The sequence below is a fragment of the Lissotriton vulgaris genome, chromosome 12, assembly GCF_964263255.1.
Source record: "Lissotriton vulgaris chromosome 12, aLisVul1.2, whole genome shotgun sequence".
NCBI lineage: Eukaryota > Metazoa > Chordata > Amphibia > Caudata > Salamandridae > Lissotriton > Lissotriton vulgaris.
Genome location: NC_141700.1, coordinates 318,850,186 through 318,868,466, shown reverse-complemented (window position 1 = coordinate 318,868,466; position 18,281 = coordinate 318,850,186). Strand labels below are relative to the sequence as shown.

Below are 18,281 nucleotides of genomic sequence, written 5' to 3'. Positions count from 1 at the left end.
GTAACACTTTTAAGAAATCTTAATTTTACTCAGATCAGACCGGCCCTGATGTATTTACAACTTTTGCACAATGATAGTATTCTCCAGGTCACTGAATTTTTAAAATTAACTGTTAAATACAGAAAATGTATGGATTTGTAATGGGCTTAACTCAATGTAGTTTGTTTAATTTCCTGGTTTTTATGAAATGATGAAATCATACTTTTGCACCTCTGTATCTTGCTATGATATGTGTTTTTAAAAAAGAATTATGAATCTCCTGTATTATTGTATCTGCACTTTTATGGTTTTGAACAACAACCGAAATAAAGTTATTATTGATTGATTGATTGATTGCCTTGTGAGAAGATCACTGAGCCTGTTGGCATTCTGGGACTTGTAGTATTGGCTGCAACTATAAAAGGTATACACAGAGCTGAAAGTGCCAACAGCAAATTATAAAAAACAAGACTTGATAAAATTGCAGAGGTGCCTAACATATAACATGGAGAGATGCACAAGGATCTATAAATAAAAAACATATATTTGCCTTTGCTACAACATGGAACGAAAATTAAAACAGGGTTTCTTTTTGAAGGCGAGATAGCATTAGAGTTGCGCCCACATCCCAAACAAGAATAGTATGAACAGTGTTTTCATTAAAGAGGTGCTCTCCCATTCCCAGAAGTTGTGATGAACCTAAGGGGACAGCTCAAAAGCGTGGGTGCCAACTGAGGGTCTTTTCAGATTCTGATGTGCCCTTATCTTGCTCTGCTGCTTAAATGACGCTGCTCAACAGCACGAGGCCTAATTAAAACGAAAGCAGATCAATTTACATGAAATGTGCACGCTACCCGCCCGTATCACTCGTCAGTTTTGATTTAATTGTCGGGAAACCGGGACAGTCCACATAAAACCAGGACTGTCCGGCGAAATCCGGGGCGTCTGGTCACCCTAGGTAAAGACCGCTACCGAGTACTCTGATCAGCCGTTTGGGACGGGGTGGGGAAGGGCAGCCCAAACACTGCTCAGCACTTGACTCATAAAGCGTCTAAGATTCGAAGGATGGTACATGAACCCTCTACTCAAAATTTCTAAGCCTTCTCACTCAGTGCCATCTAGCCCGCCCAGCTGTTTCAGTAACCAATAGGTGACGATCATAAGGCTAAGTGCAGAACTCAGCACTGACTCAAGTTTACCGGTTCACAGATGGCTGGTATTTTCTTCCGGTGCAGCTGGACGGGTACTTCCGGTTTATTTGCCGCGGCTGTTTGGGACAGCTGTACATTCTTTTTATGTCCCTGATGTGTTAACTATTCACTCGGACCTTTGATCTGTCCGTTTTTGAACCGTTTTCCGGTTCCTTACGTTCGCATGGAAGATGGAGGGCGCAGAATGCAAAGCGTAGGCGATTGGATTTTTAATTTCTGTAGGTCGGGACGCAAATTAGGGGTGGCATATAAAACTGCCTGGGCGGTATATATGGGGTCAGGCGATGAGTGATTAGCCCCCGGATTTCAAGCTTCATGACAAATCCCAGGCAATTTTGTCAATTAGTGCCTGTCGAGTCATGACAGTTTTTTACTTGGGCAGGATTTTCACGCGTACTGTATACCTACACTTTTTAAGCTAAATCACCAGTGCAATTATAATGGGAGAAAACCCGCACTTCTCAGTAGCACTAAGGTACTATAGAACATCTTTTATTGTGTTTTTTCCATTTACAGAATCTGTCATCAGTAAGGTATTGCAGTATATGTTCAAGTTCCGGGCTTTCCTTTTACTGTTGATTGTTTTCAGGTTCGTTAGTCCAATTAATTCAGTTGAAAGGAGCCAGTGCTACCGTTCTACTTTACGTGAAAAGGGAAAGACCAGGGAGAGAAATACTGCCGGAGTCCTCTTGCACCATTTTATGGATCTGATGTTATTAACCAGAGGCAGAAGGAGCATTTTTGCTTGTGGGGACAGCAAAGTTAACAGCAGGAGGTGTCCGGTTAAATATGAATGTAGCGCTTAGGCAATATGCAGGGGCAGCTTTAAGGAAGTGCGACTGGTGCCACCGTGTTGGGCGGTGATCTCCGGGGGCGCCGAGTTTTCAAATATATTTGGATGTAAAAGACCCTGCTGCAGAGTTCCTTGCCTTCAGCAATCTTGAGGCAACATAAAAATGCCCATACAACTCTGGTGAACAAGGGGCCTGCTGGAGAAAGAGAGTATTTTGTCTAGTGGAAGTTTCGCTTCATAAGTAGAGCACAGGGTTAGTATATTTGGTGCAAATCACGTTTACCATGCAGATCACTTAAGTACACTTATTGAAGTTAATTAAGCAGGTTACTGCTTTTGTCAGAGAGATGCTTTTTACTTGCAGTTTATAAATTTCAATCCTATTATATTACAGTTAGTTATTAACTGCCATCAAAGAACTGCATGCAAACTGTAAGGTATTGGCACGGCCACAGGAATTATGTGGCATAGGAGGGCTGAGTAAGTGATGTAGCAGGCAAATTATGTTGCATAATGCAGCACATTTTGTGATAGTTATTTTGTCATTTGTTAACACTGGGCATTGTTTGCAGCGCAAAAGTAAAATTTTAACACCCAAATAGAGCATTAAACAACAGAGTGGTGACCACTTTACCTTTGCAAAGGGCCTTCCACTGCATGTCAACATGTGCTGCTGCGTCTTTAGTAACGTTTGAACTGTTTGAGCTAGCAACAGCTTTTTTTTGTTAAAAGTTGCAGATAATGCATTAGATAAAGAAATATGTGGCAAACAGAGCAAATTATAATAATGCGAAAAATTTCATCGGCTCAGAATCATATAACTCCAGTGGCGCTGGGTGTAGGTTAGAGCGTTATATTTTTTCCCCTATTTTTAGTCATCACAATGTTGCTAAATGGGGTTTATTTGGGTAAATCAATCCTTATTAGTAAAACCAACCCCTAATCACAATGTTAGGTACATCTACTTACTACTTACTAGTATGGATGACATGTGAAGCATGCACCTTGTACTCCTCTTTGTCTTATGTCAAATTTCCTAGAGACTTATTTATAGATACATATGAGTCATTATCTCTTTACAGTGTGTGTATGTTGTAAAGGTTTCTGACACCCTACTCTGGCTATAATACAAAAGACATGCATGTGAGCGAGAGTGGTTATGGAAACTAGAAAGTCACTGTTGGAGGGTGGTAGTGAGAGAATTTGTGGAAATGGAGGTCTTTGGGGGTGCTAAGAAACATTGTTGCACCGGGCACCACAAGTGCTGAAGCTGGCCCTGGTAACACGTTACCAACCTACACTAGCAATCCATAGATGGCTTTGTTTTTTTGTTGTGGCATGCACTCGGAAGGCATACACGTTAAAGCAACTTCTTTTGGCAAGCGTCACCCTCTTTTGAAGGATGACAAGGTGACGCCATGTTCCGGGCCACCACTTTTCTGTTTTTGGGCTTTGTATTTATCTATCATTGTTATCAGATGCGTTGGTCCAATTAGAATAATTAAAAAAAGAACCCAAACTACAAATCTCAGAAAGCAGTGATGTGTAGAAGCAACTAATAGAAAAAGAACAGAGATTTCCCAGTGTCATGACACCATCTTCTCATCCTGCTCTTTTCACTCTAGTACATACTTCTGTCAAACAAAATACTACAATAGACTTAAGTGGAGAGGCACTGTCTTTTCATAAGTAAATCGCTATGTGAAAACCATTTACTGACCATTCACTTTAATGGAATCACCCTCAGTGAGAGGTGACAGCAATATAGAGGCCGCACACCCTTGCCCTAGACTGTTTAGGCATCATCAGATCTTATCAGAGAGCCTTTGGAATTATTCCTTATCGCAGTGTTTCTGCTGGGCAGATGCTACTATAAGATAAGTGAATGAACAAGCGTACTTGTAAAGCGCACAGCTACTTTGCAAGATTGCCCTGGTGCTGGAGGTTCGCGCATAACAGGACCCAAAGCACGTTAACTCTAAAAGAGCCAGGTTTTAAAGTTTTTCTTAAAGGCTGTCAGATCAGTTGTGGCTGTCAGAGCAGCTGGTATTTGGTTCTACCAATGTTATCTTTCTATTATTTACCTTTTGTTAGAGCGTCATTCACATATGTTCTCTATGTTGCCTAGATGTTGTTATTGTCATCTAGATAAGATAGTCACATTTTGCAATGTACCTGGAGACTTAGCCACCATTTTTGCACTGTGACAAGGTCTACCACTACAGTTCCAGGTTAAAGGTAAGAAGGTTTTAACAACAGAAGCAGAAAAGTCAAGAAGAGAATACATTTCATTTTTAAAGCTTTATTCGACATTTGTCATAAAAGCATTCACCTAACCCTAATACAATAAATACTACATGTAAAAATATTTCTAAAAATACATATTAAACATTAAATGTCGAATAATACATGATAAAAAATACATCAATATTACAGCAAGTTATCACACATTAAAAGATAGAATTTCTATTGGATAAAAAAACAGTAATCCATATAGCAAAGTGCAAAATTAGAGATATACATAATTTCATTATGATGGAGTTGCCATCAATGATCGGGTACGAATTAGCCATGACCAAGCCAAAAATTTTGCTACCCCAACCACAAACAATGTTGAACAATCTGTTTCAAGTATCCTAAGGGCTTCAGATTGGCTTCGGGTTCCCAACTCTAAGCACACCGGCTTTAACCATTTGCGTCTGGGGGACGAGTACAGTGGACAACAGAACAAGAAATGGGAGATGTGTTCAGTTTCTTCATTACAATGGTGACAATGTTCATACCATGCCGGGGACCAATGCTTCTTAAACGCATTCAACGTGAGTGTACCAATGCGAAATTGAAAATAGAGTTTTCTGTCGTAAGATTTTTCAATAAGATCCCAAAAAGGTTCGCAAGAAGGGTACATTTTTATAGTTAAGAAGCGAGATGTTAAATTTGAGCTTGTGCTGTCACTAAACATTGTGAAATATACCATTTCCCAATATAGGTCCTTTAACTTTGCCTTCGTAGGGAAGCAGGTCACATCTTTATTGTCCCATAAATAGTCCAATTTCAATTTTATAAGGAGTCCCCGCAACTCCTTTAACCATGGGATACTATGGAAACAGTCAAATTTAATGACATCCGCCAATGCTGCTGCATAATGGCTTAATTCTGGGGTCACCATGATTCGTCTCCAATATAGAAGGGGCCGAAGCCTCGCTATGTACTCTATAGCTTTTCTTCCCAGATCCAATTTTAACGGGATTGTCGGTGTACTTTGAGGGACCATCGCAATCCCTCGTAAAAACCTGTTTTCAGCTCGGCCCAGTTCTCTCAGATTTGAGAACCCCCATAGTTCAGAGCCATATAGACAAGCCCCCAGGACTTTCATAGAATAAATTTCCAACACACAGTTTACAGGCTTTGTCAGTGAGGTGCGGTGTTTTAAGGAAATAGCGCCTGCTAACTGTCTGAACTTTAGTAGGGTTGTGGTTATATGCTGTTTCCAGCTCATATTTTCTTGTAGAGTGATGCCTAGATATGAAAAGGAGTCCACTTTTTCTAGGGGTGTGTTTTTGTATTTTATTACACCCTTAAAAGTGGACTGCTGGTTGAGGCACATGAATTTTGTTTTAGTGGTGTTCAATTCCAGGCCCCTTCCATCACAATATACACCAAAGGCATCAACCACTTTTTGAAGCCCACTGGGGGTGCGGGAAAGTAAAAGTGTATCGTCCGCAAACATGAGGACTGGTACACGAGAGCCAGCTATTACTGGGGCGTCACTAGCAATCTTCTCTAAATGTTCGACGATACCATTTATGTAGATAGAGAAGAGGGTTGGCGCTAGGACGCACCCTTGTCTCACCCCACGTTCTACCGGAAAGGGATCAGTTACTTCTCCTTGTTTGCCCCATCTTATCCTTGCAAAATTGTTTTCATGTAGGCGAACAAGGAGTGTAAGCAATTCCTGGCTTAAGCCTGCGTCCGCCAAGGTCTGCCAGAGTTTTTCCCTGGGGACCAAGTCGAAAGCGGCTTTTAGATCTACAAAGACTGCATACAATGTCCCCTTCTTTAGAGTGACATTTCTCCAGTAGATGGTTAAAAAATGGAGGACTTGATCGACACTACTAGTTAGGGGACGAAACCCAGCTTGATAAGGTGACAAGATGCTTTTTTCGTCGATCCATTGCTGCAGTTTGTTTTGGACTAATCGGCCCATTAGTTTTTGAGCTGTGTCGATCAAACTAATGGGTCTATAGTTTTTAGCCAGGGATCGATCACCTTTCTTATATATGGGGATGATTTCAGCACCCTTCCATGAGGCAGGCACTTTCCCTCCCATTGCCACCGCATTAGCCAACATTGTAAAATAGCTACACCAGGACTTCCGGTCCGATAAAAAAATATCAGCCGGAATTCCATCCATGCCTGGGGCTTTGCCCCCTGCTACACAGTCCAGTACAATACAATTTTGAGGGAGGCTGTAATAACTGGTATAATTGTGAATAAAATATGGGTGACAGAGAAGAGTATAGCTAGACAAGTGAGCGCCCCTCAAAATAAACACTGCGCCCGCCAAATCCCAAAACTCAGTATCACATTTACAATGACACCCGGTGACCCTCCCCTCAACAACATTTGAATGACGCTCTAAAAAAAGGTAAATAATAGGAAGATAACATTGGCATTCAAACACTGGTGTGAAGTACAGAGATTGGTGATGTAAACTTACATTTTATTTATTTTTTATAGTTATCCTAACAGAAGTATTAGATGAAACCATCCTCATTCCATGGGTTAACTAATGACCGGTGCTTTTTGTTTTGAAGTTTCACTCTGTATCAGCCTCCTCTATCTCACCCCCAGCAGCCAGTGGGTTCACCTAAGCCTTTTTAGGTTTCGCCTCGTCGAGAGCTGCGCACTGCGCAGCTTTTCGGCGCAGGCAAAATCTAATGTTGGAAACAGTGTGGCTTGGAATCCGCCCCTCTGTTCCATTGGCTAGCTCCATAAATGGAGGCTAGCCATTGGAACAGAGATCTGTCCGTCATGGCCGAACCAGATTCGTGGGTGTTCCCGCGATTTCTTCCCTCCGGAACGTCTTGCAGAAATGACGGGGTGTTTTAACTCAGACAGCCTCCCTTGCACGGAGTATGATGTCGGACGAGCTGCAGATGGACAAGCTGCTTTAAAGCGAGGCTACGTGGAGCAGAAATGACGGGGTGTTTTAACTCCGACAGCCTCCCTTGCACGGAGTATGATGTCGGACAAGCTGCAGACGGACAAGCTGCTTTAAAGCGAGGCTACGTGGAGCAGAAATGACTGGGTGTTTTACCTCGGACAGCCTCCCGTGCACGGAGTATACTGGCTGTCAAACAACGGGTGGCACTTTATCATGATAATGTGCAGCGTACCCCGACATACTGTCATCACACAGGAGCGCTGCTGAATACCATGGACCATGCTCATTCACTGAGTTCCCAGGACCTCTGCCTGCACATTCCAAGGTAAGGCATCTAAAACCATTGACAGACAAGGCTGCGTTCTCGGACACCTCTTTTGTGTTGAGGTTCTGTGCCTCTGGGAGCTAGAGGAAGTTGTCCCTGATGAATGCGTCCACTCATTACTTCCCAGGTTGTCTCCCTGGCAGTGTTGTCAGGATCGCCGCATTAATTACAATGAGCAGTCAGTGCCCCTGTATTACACCTGCATTACTCATGTTCCGCTCTGGTGTCATGCCAGCAGCTCTTCGAGCATATGTTTTGTTGGCTAAATGATGTCTCGTGTTCTCCTCTGTCAGCGAGCTCCTTACCTGAACGTTGCGATAAATGGTCCATCTAATTGCTGGTATCATTAGCAGCACTTACATCTCTTCACGCAACAAGGTGGGGAAGTGTGCACAACCCTGACACTCACTGGATGTCTGACCTGCAAACCAGACTTTGGGGCGCCTGGTTCCTTTTAACAGGAGAGATGCTGCCATGGTACTTGTGCACAGTGCATCTAACAGGTAAAGTCCTCTCCGCAGCGGCGCCCCGATTCCACGCGCGTTCATGCGCCCCCTTACTACTGGAACCCACCTGTACCCCCACCGTGGGCATCATGGTATCCAGGGTTGGCAGAGATACAACGTGTGCAGGGTTCAGACAGAGTTTACCCATTTGACTTCGACGTCACTAGAGACAGTATGAGAAGTTGTAGTTCTTGCTATGGAAAGTTGTGCAGGAAAGAACATCTATTAAGAAAAGCGACTGTTTTCCCATATGCTAGAAAAGTAAATAACTCGATAAAAAAGTGTCAGTAAATCAACAAAGAAATTGACAGATATTAACCTAAATACATTTTTCTTAAGCCGACATTTCATCTGTGTCATGGTCCCATCATTTCTACATTGTAATTGTGAGCAATGCTGCAAAGAATGGCTCTAGTATTTTTTAATTTGTAAAGGAAAATGCACACTTAGTGATGTTCCTATTTTAGGAATACATTCAAAATCCGTATATCCACTACAATAAACACATATGTGTCTCTGTCTCCATAGCAGGATGTTTTACTGTTCCCGTCACTTTAGCGAACCATGTACTGTATAATGGAGCCAGTGCTGGTCTCCAATTAACATTGGCACCGACAGCAGTGGGACCCAATAAACCCAAGTCAAGCTGCCTGCTGTTTTACTCCCTTTTTCACTAAGACTTGCCTCATCAACTTTGCAATAAGAAGTGACAAACGATTTAAACATGTTTGAGTTTAATTCACCATGCGTTTGTAATACATCAATCAGTGACACTTATATAGCGCGCTACCTACCCGTAGGGTCTCAAGGCGCTGGGGGGTGGGGGGGGGGGGGGGTGCCGCTACTGCTCGAACAGCCAGGTCTTCAGCTTCTTCCTGAAGGAGAGGTGGTCTTGGGTCAGGCGCAGGTCGGTTGGGAGGGAGTTCCAGGTCTTGGCGGCCAGGTAGGAGAAGGACCTTTCTCCCGTAGTCGCTCTTTGGATGCGGGGGACGGCGGCGAGGGCGTGGTTGGCTGATCGGAGGTGGCGTTTGGGAGCGTAGAAGTTGATTCGGCTGTTGAGGTAGCTCGGGCCCTGGTCGTGTAGGGCTTTGTGTGCGTGGGTGAGGAGGCGGAAGGTGATTCTTTTGTTGACGGGGAGCCAGTGAAGGTCTCTCAGATGTCCGGTGATGTGGCTGGTTCGTGGGATGTCGAGGATGAGTCGGGCTGAGGCGTTCTGGATCCGCTGGAGTCTCTTCTGGAGCTTGGCGGTGGTACCGGCGTAGAGGGCGTTGCCGTAGTCCAGTCGGCTGGTGACGAGGGCCTGGGTGACGGTCTTCCTGGTCTCGGTGGGGATCCACCAGAAGATCTTCCGTAGCATGCGTAGGATGTTGAAGCACGCCGAGGAGACGTTGTTGACTTGCCTGGTCATGGAGAGGAGGAGTCCAGGATGAAGCCCAGGTTGCGTGCATGGTCTGTCGGTTTGGGTGCGGTGCCCAGGGCGGGGGGCCACCAGGAGTCGTCCCAGGCGGAGGGTGAAGAGCCCAGGATGAGGACCTCCGTCTTGTCAGAGTTCAGTTTCAGGCGGCTGGTCGTCATCCACTCGGCTACATCTTTCATCCCTTCGTGCAGGTTGGCTCTGGCGGAGGCGGGGTCGTTGGTCAGGGAGAGGATCAGCTGGGTGTCGTCGGCGTAGGAGATTATGCTGAGGTTGTGATTGCGTACGATGGCCGCGAGGGGGCTCATGTAGACGTTGAAGAGGGTGGGGCTCAGAGATGACCCTTGAGGGACGCCGCAGATGACTTCGGAGGCCTCTGACTTGTATGGTGGTATGCGGACTCTCTGTGTTCTTTCGTCGAGGAAGGAGATGATCCATTCCAGCGCCTTGTCCTGGATTCCAATGTTGCTGAGGCGCTGTACTAGGGTGCGGTGGCAGACAGCGTCGAATGCCGCGGAGAGGTCTAGGAGGATGAGGGCCGCTGTTTCTCCATTGTCCATCAGGGTTCGGATGTCATCGGTGGCAGCGATGAGGGCGGTCTCGGTGCTGTGATTGGCTCGGAAGCCGGACTGTGAGGGGTCGAGGGATCCGTTCGTCTCGAGGAAGGCGGCCATCTGCTTGTTGACGGTCTTCTCGATGACTTTGGCTGGAAACGGGAGGAGCGAGATGGGGCGGTAGTTCTTGAGTTCGGTGGGGTCCGCTGTTGGTTTCTTGAGGAGAGCGCTGAGTTCGGCGTGTTTCCAGCTCTCAGGGAAGGTGGCGGTGTCGAAGGAGGTGCTGATGATGTCCCGCAGGTGGGGTGCGATGACAGCGTCGGCCTTGTTGAAGACGTGGTGAGGGCAGGGGTCGGTCGGTGATCCGGAGTGGATGGAGTTCATTGTGCGGATGGTGTCTTCGGTGCTGATCGGGGTCCAGGCGTGGAGGGTGGTGGTGGGGGGTGGTTGCTCGGTCAAGGTGTGCGTTGGTTGGTTGTTGAAGCTGTTGTGTATGTCCGCGATCTTGTTGTGGAAGTATGAAGCGAGGGAGTTGCAGAGGTCTTGCGATGGGGTGATGTCGTTGTTTCCTGCGCTGGGGTTGGAGAGCTCTTTCACGATGTTGAAGAGCTCTTTGCAGTTGTGTGCGTTGTTGTCCAGCCGGTCCTTGAATGCTGTTTTCTTGGCGGCGCGGATCATCTGGTGGTGCTTCCGGGTGGCAAGCTTGAGGGAGGTCCTGTTGTCCGGTGTAGGTTCCCTTCTCCAGACTTTCTCGAGGGCTCGGCAGTTCTTCTTGGAGCTCTTGAGTTCGTCGGTGAACCACGGGGCTTTCTTGCTGCCGGGTCTGCTGGGCGGGGTCCTCAGCGGGGCGAGCTCGTCCGTGCTGTTGCTGATCCACTTCGTGAGGTTGTCGGCGGCCTGGCTGGGGTTCGCTGAGCTGGCAGGAGGGTGCTGGCTCAGGGAGGTGGCGAGCTGGTCTGCTGTGATCTTGTTCCAGCTTCTGCGGGCGGCCTGTTGCTGGTGGTGGTGGGTCGTCGTTCTCTTGAAGGTGAAGTGGACGCAGCTGTGGTCCGTCCATTGAAGCTCTGTGGCGTGGCTGAAGTCGATGTCTGGGCTGGAGGAGAAGACTGCGTCCAGTGTGTGTCCGGCGAGGTGGGTGGGGGTGGACACCAGTTGCTTGAGTCCAAGATTGGCGAGGTTGTCGAGCAGGGTGCTGGTGTTGCGGTCGTTGTTGTTCTCCAGATGGAAGTTGAGGTCCCCCAGGAGGATGTAGTCATGTACTTTAATTCCATGTAGAGTAAAAAAGGAACATTCCCTGATTGGTTAAACTCTATACATCTAAATCGAACATCCTGGGTGTGCACTAAGCTGCACAGGGACTTTGACAGTGCAGGGCAGCGTGGGAGGAGAGACCTCTCCTCTTTCCTCCCTTTTCTTCCCTTCTCCCCCACCTCCCTCTCCCTCTTCTCACCTCTCTCCTCCCCATCCTCTTTTCCCCTCTCTCTCTCACGCTGCATGCGGCCTCTCTCTCTCCACATAAGCACACTCCAGGCAGTCCCCTCTCCTCGGTATTTGATAAAATTGAGTGCAGAGTGTGAGTGCAGATTGCAAAGTGAGTGAGCAGAGTAGTGAGTGAGCAGAGTAGTGAGTGAGCAGAGTAGTGAGTGCTGAGTGCAAAGTGTGAGTGCAGAGGGTAGAGGGTAGAGTGCAGAGGGCAGAGGGTAGAGGGTAGAGTGCAGAGTGCAGAGTGACTAGGTAGTGCAGAGTGACTAGGGAGTGCAGAGTGACTGCAGAGATTAAGCTAATGGCAATGTAAATGACAATGCCATTTATTTATCTGTTTTCAAAACCAACACATAAATACAAATGTTGTCATTTACAATGCCAATAGCTCTAACTTTTCCAAAGGCGAAACCATTGCATTGTAAATGCTTGTTTTAACATACAGCTGCAGGTTTTACTGAAGGGTAGAATGCTGTCTCCTGGGAGTAGTGCGTCGGGTACAAGTGGTGACATATCTCACTGGTACAGCTAAACGTGTTGTGGTGTTTACAACTTTGTGTATAAACTCTACCTGCAATACTTTATAGTTAACAATTTTCCTTTTCTAATTCATTTTAGAAACGTCAGTTGGAGTTGAGTTTTTTCTCCCAAGAGCTGAGGCAAATAAAAGGGAGCACATGACGCTTTGATTCACCAACGTCAGCCATAGAAGTATAATTCATTTGTGTGGCAATTAGACACCACCAGTTTGATGCATGAAAATTGAAGGATTTATATTTCATGTATTCTGGTGCATTGAATCTGCCCCCTTACAGTTTACTTTAGAGTGTTTTTTCACATTGTTGCATAAACAGAACAATCTGAAGAATGCCAGGGGACAGTGTATAAAAAAAGAAGACAAACTAATTACAGTTGAAAGATATAGCTGAGAGATGCATGTACATTTCAGGTAGAAATTCAGAGCTAAGTTGTTTCAAGAAGGAAGTGGTAAAGTTGGCAGTCAAATGAAGAAAAGAGAAATACCCAGTTGTCAGTGTACCCTGTCTTAGATTGAAGTGGGGTTGTGTACCTTTTTACACATTCATGTCACTCAGTCATAGTTTAAAATTATTGTTGCGCCATTGTCAGAATGCCTTTCAGAGGGCCACGGGGCTCACAGAGGCTACTGGGCCCTACCGTGGAAGTTGAAGCCTTTTACTCCTGATGTCTCGGTTCCAGCCTACTATGGATCCCGCTCAACTGGGCCAAGTAACCCTTGCACACTTGGTTCTCAGTGATGGCTGTGGTTGAGTAGTCAAGGCTCCCTGGGGAAGGGGGTGTAGATGCAGGTCAGTGAACACGATTTATACCTCAAAATGCAAATAGTACAAACAATAAATCAATGACCAGCCTACGAATTGCTTTCATAAGTAAAAGCTGTATTTTATTTCTAATTCTGCACATTCAAAGGAGTACGACATTCAGAACCAACACTACAAACCCCCCTTGAGTCTAGTAGTTGTCAGGCAAATCCCTGTCCTACCTCACATGTCCAGAGTTATTGTGGTCACATCAGGGAATGCAAACTATTAGGCTGTACTCAAGACTTCTCTCTTCTGACCCCAGTCAAAAGTGTCTATGGTGCAGCAACACAGTTAGCATTAAATCCCCTGGGGCTCCAAAGGCCAGTTTCAGTCTTACCCTCTCCGGCAGTATGGCAATGTTCAGTGAGTGCCCGCTCCATGGGAGCTCCCCAGTCTGGATCCTGTACAGCGAAGTTAGGCTACTCGTGATAGACGGGGCAGCACCTGCCGGAGCAATCTCTTCCTGTCGAACAGCTCTAGCAGTTGGTTTGGTGCTGCTCGCGCTTAAAGCTAAGTTGCTCTGCTGAAGTGATCGTCCAACTCCTGACTGGAGCTCTAACAAGGGAACAAAGAATGGCAGCTAGGTACCAATTACTGCACCACCCAGACTAGTCACATACCAGTAATGAATTCTATGTTTCCCACCTCAAACGACCAGTTGTCACATGGTCCTACATCAGAGACAATTATAACAAAAAGATAAGAGGCAATATAATCACAAAGAGTAAAAGATTCGACTTCCAAAAATTTCAGTCCACAGTTTCCAGATTGAGCAGGTCAATTCTTTATAAACAAGGGCTTCTTCAGGGCAGTACATGAAATATGGACGATAGTCCATCAGAATTGAATACCAGGTGCCAATACATGTGAGCATCAGCTATAGCCTTAGAGAACATTGCAACAGAATCTAGGTCGGTACACTGTGGGGAAGGTCACTACCTCACACACTATACTGGTGATTTCCCCTGGTGTATTCCCTGCCTAAGAGCCATCCTGTATTCCACTCCTTAATCCTTTTTTAGGTCTCGCCTGGCGAAAGCAGCGCATGCGCTACCCTCGCCAGAGAGGACCTTTTGGAATCCATTCTCCACTGGGCGAAATGCACTTGTCTGCATGGACAAAGATGGCTGCTCTCGCCATCTGTCCACTGCAGATAGCATGCGCGTGTCCGTGGGATAGTGGACAGTTCCACGCCATTTTGTTGTAGTAGCTTGGGTCTACCAGTCGCACGCGCGTGCGCGCATGGAGACATGCTTTTAAATGGCGTGGCCTTAACACGATCTCTTTCACTTTCGCGCGGCAGTGCTTGTTCTTACTACTGCTCAGACTGGATCTGTGATGAGAAGAACAACCAGCTGTCAAGACAAGAATGAAACCACCCGGAAACTGAATCTGCAATAAGACAGCTAGGATATGGCACATTCAGTCAGGCTTATAATTAGCCAAGGTGCGGTTTTCGAACTGTGTTTCACTGTTCTTTCCTTCACTTCCAGGAGTCTCTGCCTTACCAAATTTTAATGAGCGTGCATGCATGCATGCTTTCTGAAATTATTGTGTGACTGCTATTTATTTCGCGTGGCTGTTCGGAAATGTCAAATCGTTTATATGCTCGCTTGAAAGAGCCTCGCCATTACTTTGCGCCTAAGCAATGTAGACAGCCATGTGACACAGCTAATAGAAAAGCCAGTTGGAGGCGCGTGCTGTCTAACAGCTCCCTAATTACTCAAAGACGTGCGCGCCGCATATGCTTCAATATCCGCATCACCTGAGCGAACCCAAAGTCGAAAAAAATTATTCCCCCAGCAATACAACCATCAGCGCCGTCTCTTGACGCGCCGATGCCCCGTAACAACCGCCATTACCTTTTTTCAAATTGTATTTACCTTCCTGCATCTGTGATGGGAGGAACGACCAGCTGTCAACACAAGAATGAAACCACCAGGAAACTGAATCTGCAATGAGACAGCTAGGATATGGGACACGCAGTCAGGCTTATAATTAACCAAGGTGCGGTTTTCAAACTGTTTTTCACTGTTCTCTCCTTCACTTGCAGTTGTCTCTGCCTTACCAAATTGTAATATGCATGCATGCATGCTTTCTGAGAAGTGGCTCCACACCCTTATTTAGGAATTTTCGCATGCTGAATGACTGGCCCATCTAACCGTGGCTCAGAAATACAATGTGAACTTATGATGAATAGGAACATTTTGAGATGTTCCGATTCGGTCATTTCAACTTAATTCAGTTGAAGAGGATGTGGCCTTACTGCTAGAGCAGCCGCCCTCGACTCTGGGGATCCCGGTTCAAGTCTCAGAAGGGACACTTTACAGCCTGTGATTTTAGGCAAATCACTTAATCTCCCCGTGCCTAACAAAAATGAATGTGTGAACTGGTGCTCATGTAAAGCGCACTGAAACCTTTGGGTCCAATTCGCGCTATATAAAACTCCAGGAAAAAAAACCAAGACCAATATCAGATGATTAATGTCGTGGGGTTGACTTAGAGATCTCTTTTTTAAAACAATATCTTTTATGATTTACTTTGTGAGATCTAGATGTAAATCTTTTTTTTTCCATTATCCTAACCCATTTCCTCTTCCATACACATGAGCTTTCCATGTACTCATACTTTACCATAAATCGTATCCCATACTAAGCTCCTGTTTGCCTTTTAACATTATATATTTTTGTCAGCCATTATTATCCTCAGTGTTTTTGTATCCTTGTATTTTTTTTCCAGAAGTTAGCAAGTTACTGGCGAGAGATCCATTCAAAGACCTAGTCATTGGGTTTAATGTAACTTTATTAAATTTTTACCACACAATTATCTACTTGGTCAACAATGGTGACCCCATAGCACTGTGTTAGTCTTTGTGCAGATCCCAATGCACACCACGTCACTCAACAGCTGCCACCCAAGATTACTTAATTCTTGCCAAAGTGTCCCAGTATGTAAATAAATGGCCATGGAGTCTGGACTCCGGATGGCCAGTGGTGTGGAGAATCTTATTGGCAGAGCGCATAACATCAACTTTTGGGTTAATATGGGATTGTGAGGGACAACACCAAACCATTTGGTCAAAGATATTTTCAGAAGCAGTTGAGGTATACCTTCCAAACAATTAAGACACTATCAGCTAGATTCATCAAAGAAAAATGGGCTCACAAAGGGCCAGATTCTGAGAATCTGGCCCTTTGCGAGCGCAATTTTTGCATTTGGGATTCATCATCCCAAATGCAGAAATCGCTAAATTGAGAGGAATTGCATTTAAGGAATCTCTATTTGAGATTACTTAAATGCAATTCATTAACCATTTTTAAATTGCAAAATCGCTATTTTTGGCCGCTATTTACCGCAAAGTCAGACTTCGTGGTAAATAGCGAAAACTTAGAAAAATGCACTTTAGTGCATTTTTCTAGGTTGGATGTTACACACACACACACGTCCTTTGGACATGTGTGTGCGCAACATCAGTCTACATTGACATTTCAGGGGTGCTATAGGGTGTCCTTTGGACACCCCTGGCACCCTTAAAATCGCATCCTTATTTGCGATTAGCAAATTGCTAATCGCAAATAAGGAATGACTCTAAAGGCCCATAGGAATGAATGGGGAGTTATTCCTTATTTGCGATTAGTAATTTGCTAATCTCAAATAAGGAGGCTGTAGGAATCGCAATTTATTTTGCGAATTCTACATGAATCCCGATTTGCAAGTCCTTAATAGCGATTCCTTAATAATCGCTATTAAGGACTCGCCAATCGGGACATTGATGAATCTGGCCGAAAGTACTCCGACTCATTGCAGTCGTATATGGTGGTACTGCTTAGTATCAGATGACTGATTGACCACATAGCGAATATACATGATTTGTTATGGGAATCAGCCTGTACAGCATTGCTTTTTACCAGGCAATGCATTTTCCACTAATTCATTACCACGTACACACTCACATACACACACACACACACACACAAACACACACTGGTAGATGAACATATCAATGGAAACAATGTTTTAAACCAAAAATAATACTGAAATTCACCATTTTCCTCAAGTAACTATAACTACGGAGGATACACTACTTATTCGGTTATTAGGACTAGTGTTGGCAAAGAGGCAAATAGGCATTCAACGGCTTGGGACACAGGGGTCAAAGATAAAAACAGAGGGACCAAAGAGAAACGAGCATTAAAAATGCAATAGGTCTTGCCTTTGATTAAGTTAAAGCCATTTGCTTTGCTAATGGTATTGTATAGCAAAGCAAATGGCTTTTACTTAATAAAGGCGAGACCTATTGCATTTTCAATGCTTGTATTTAATAGTTGCTACCCTTCAGCATTCTTTAGTGCTGGACATGATAGAATGGCAAACTGGAGCAGTGTAGGTGGGCCTTTCAGTCCGCGAGGTGAGTTGAAATCCAGAAACGAAAAAATTGGTTTGGATTTTTGGCCTGCCTCCATGCTGCTTTTCCACTCAACACTTTTACGTGCAATAGAGTTAGTGCAAGCTGTGGGTTGGCAGTAAAATGACCACACCCTTTTGCTGCAATATCCCTTGTGGACTCGGACTCTAGAAATAAAAGTTTTATTTGTGTAGTTCCACTTTACAGTAGTATAATGGTTGATATATCTACTACTTGATCCTTGAACCTGCTGCTGTATTTTCTTGTATACTTGTATTCTTAAGATGTGCTCCTTGAATGGGTTGTAACCTTCTTCAAAGTATTCTGAGACCAGAATGCTGTAAATAACGTGTTTTATTTCATATTTATTACCTATTCAGCACCGTATATTGCTCACCTCTGCAAAACCGGCTCAGATGAATTTGTACTAATGCTAACTGAAATTGCAGCTCTTACTTTATATCATTTATTTAGGCGTTATTATAGAGAACACTCTACCCGAGGGTATCAATGGCCTGTACATAATTTAGATAGTGGAAATCAAGGGAGTAAAGAATCGAAGAGTCACATCTATTTAACTGGATTAAGCAGATCGTTCCTAAATTTCAATTACTGGAGGCAGCTGGGTAGTGCGACGCACACACACTCGGAAAAAAGTGGGTAAAAAAAGATTGTACCATCAATTAAATGCAATTAGTCATGGGTGTTTGGAGAATAAGAAATACCACCAAATCGTCTGTAGGAACAAGTCCAAGGTATAAGCAAGAATGCCAAGTGCACCCCAAATAATCATTGTAAAGTTCCCTTGTATAGGATCTCCCAATAGCCTTTTTTCATATATAATGTTCTGGAGTTTTGACGTGTTTTAACCGATTGCATGTTGGAATCACACATGCGTTTAGAACGCATGCCTTTTTAATGGCGTCTTTAGTACGAACATGTCGTAACGATGCATTGCATTTGCATGCAAGTCATTACAACAGCTTGCCTCAGAGGGGCACTGGACTTTGGGTTAGTATAATTTACTAATCCAACTCCAGTCTGCGCAACAGTAGGGACGTTATTGGACTTAAAATCCAACACCTCTCCACAATTGCGCCGC

The 18,281-nt window shown here is 44.8% G+C and overlaps 1 protein-coding gene across 3 annotated transcripts in view; it reads left to right on the top strand.

Annotated features, from left to right (window-relative positions):
- Positions 1 to 1,239: 1,239 nt before the first annotated feature.
- NUDT7 (nudix hydrolase 7) overlaps positions 1,240 to 18,281 on the top strand; it is a 115,334-nt gene continuing 98,292 nt past the window's right edge. Inside the window, exon 1 of one of the 3 annotated variants that reach the window (XM_086945102.1) lies at positions 1,240 to 1,383. In XM_086945102.1, coding sequence (XP_086801228.1) covers positions 1,361 to 1,383 — 23 coding nt within the window. In that variant the 5' untranslated portion in view covers positions 1,240 to 1,360. Of the gene's footprint in view, positions 1,666 to 18,281 lie in introns of all 3 variants that reach the window. The other 2 variants (XM_086945101.1, XM_086945103.1) reach the window with 2 other exon arrangements.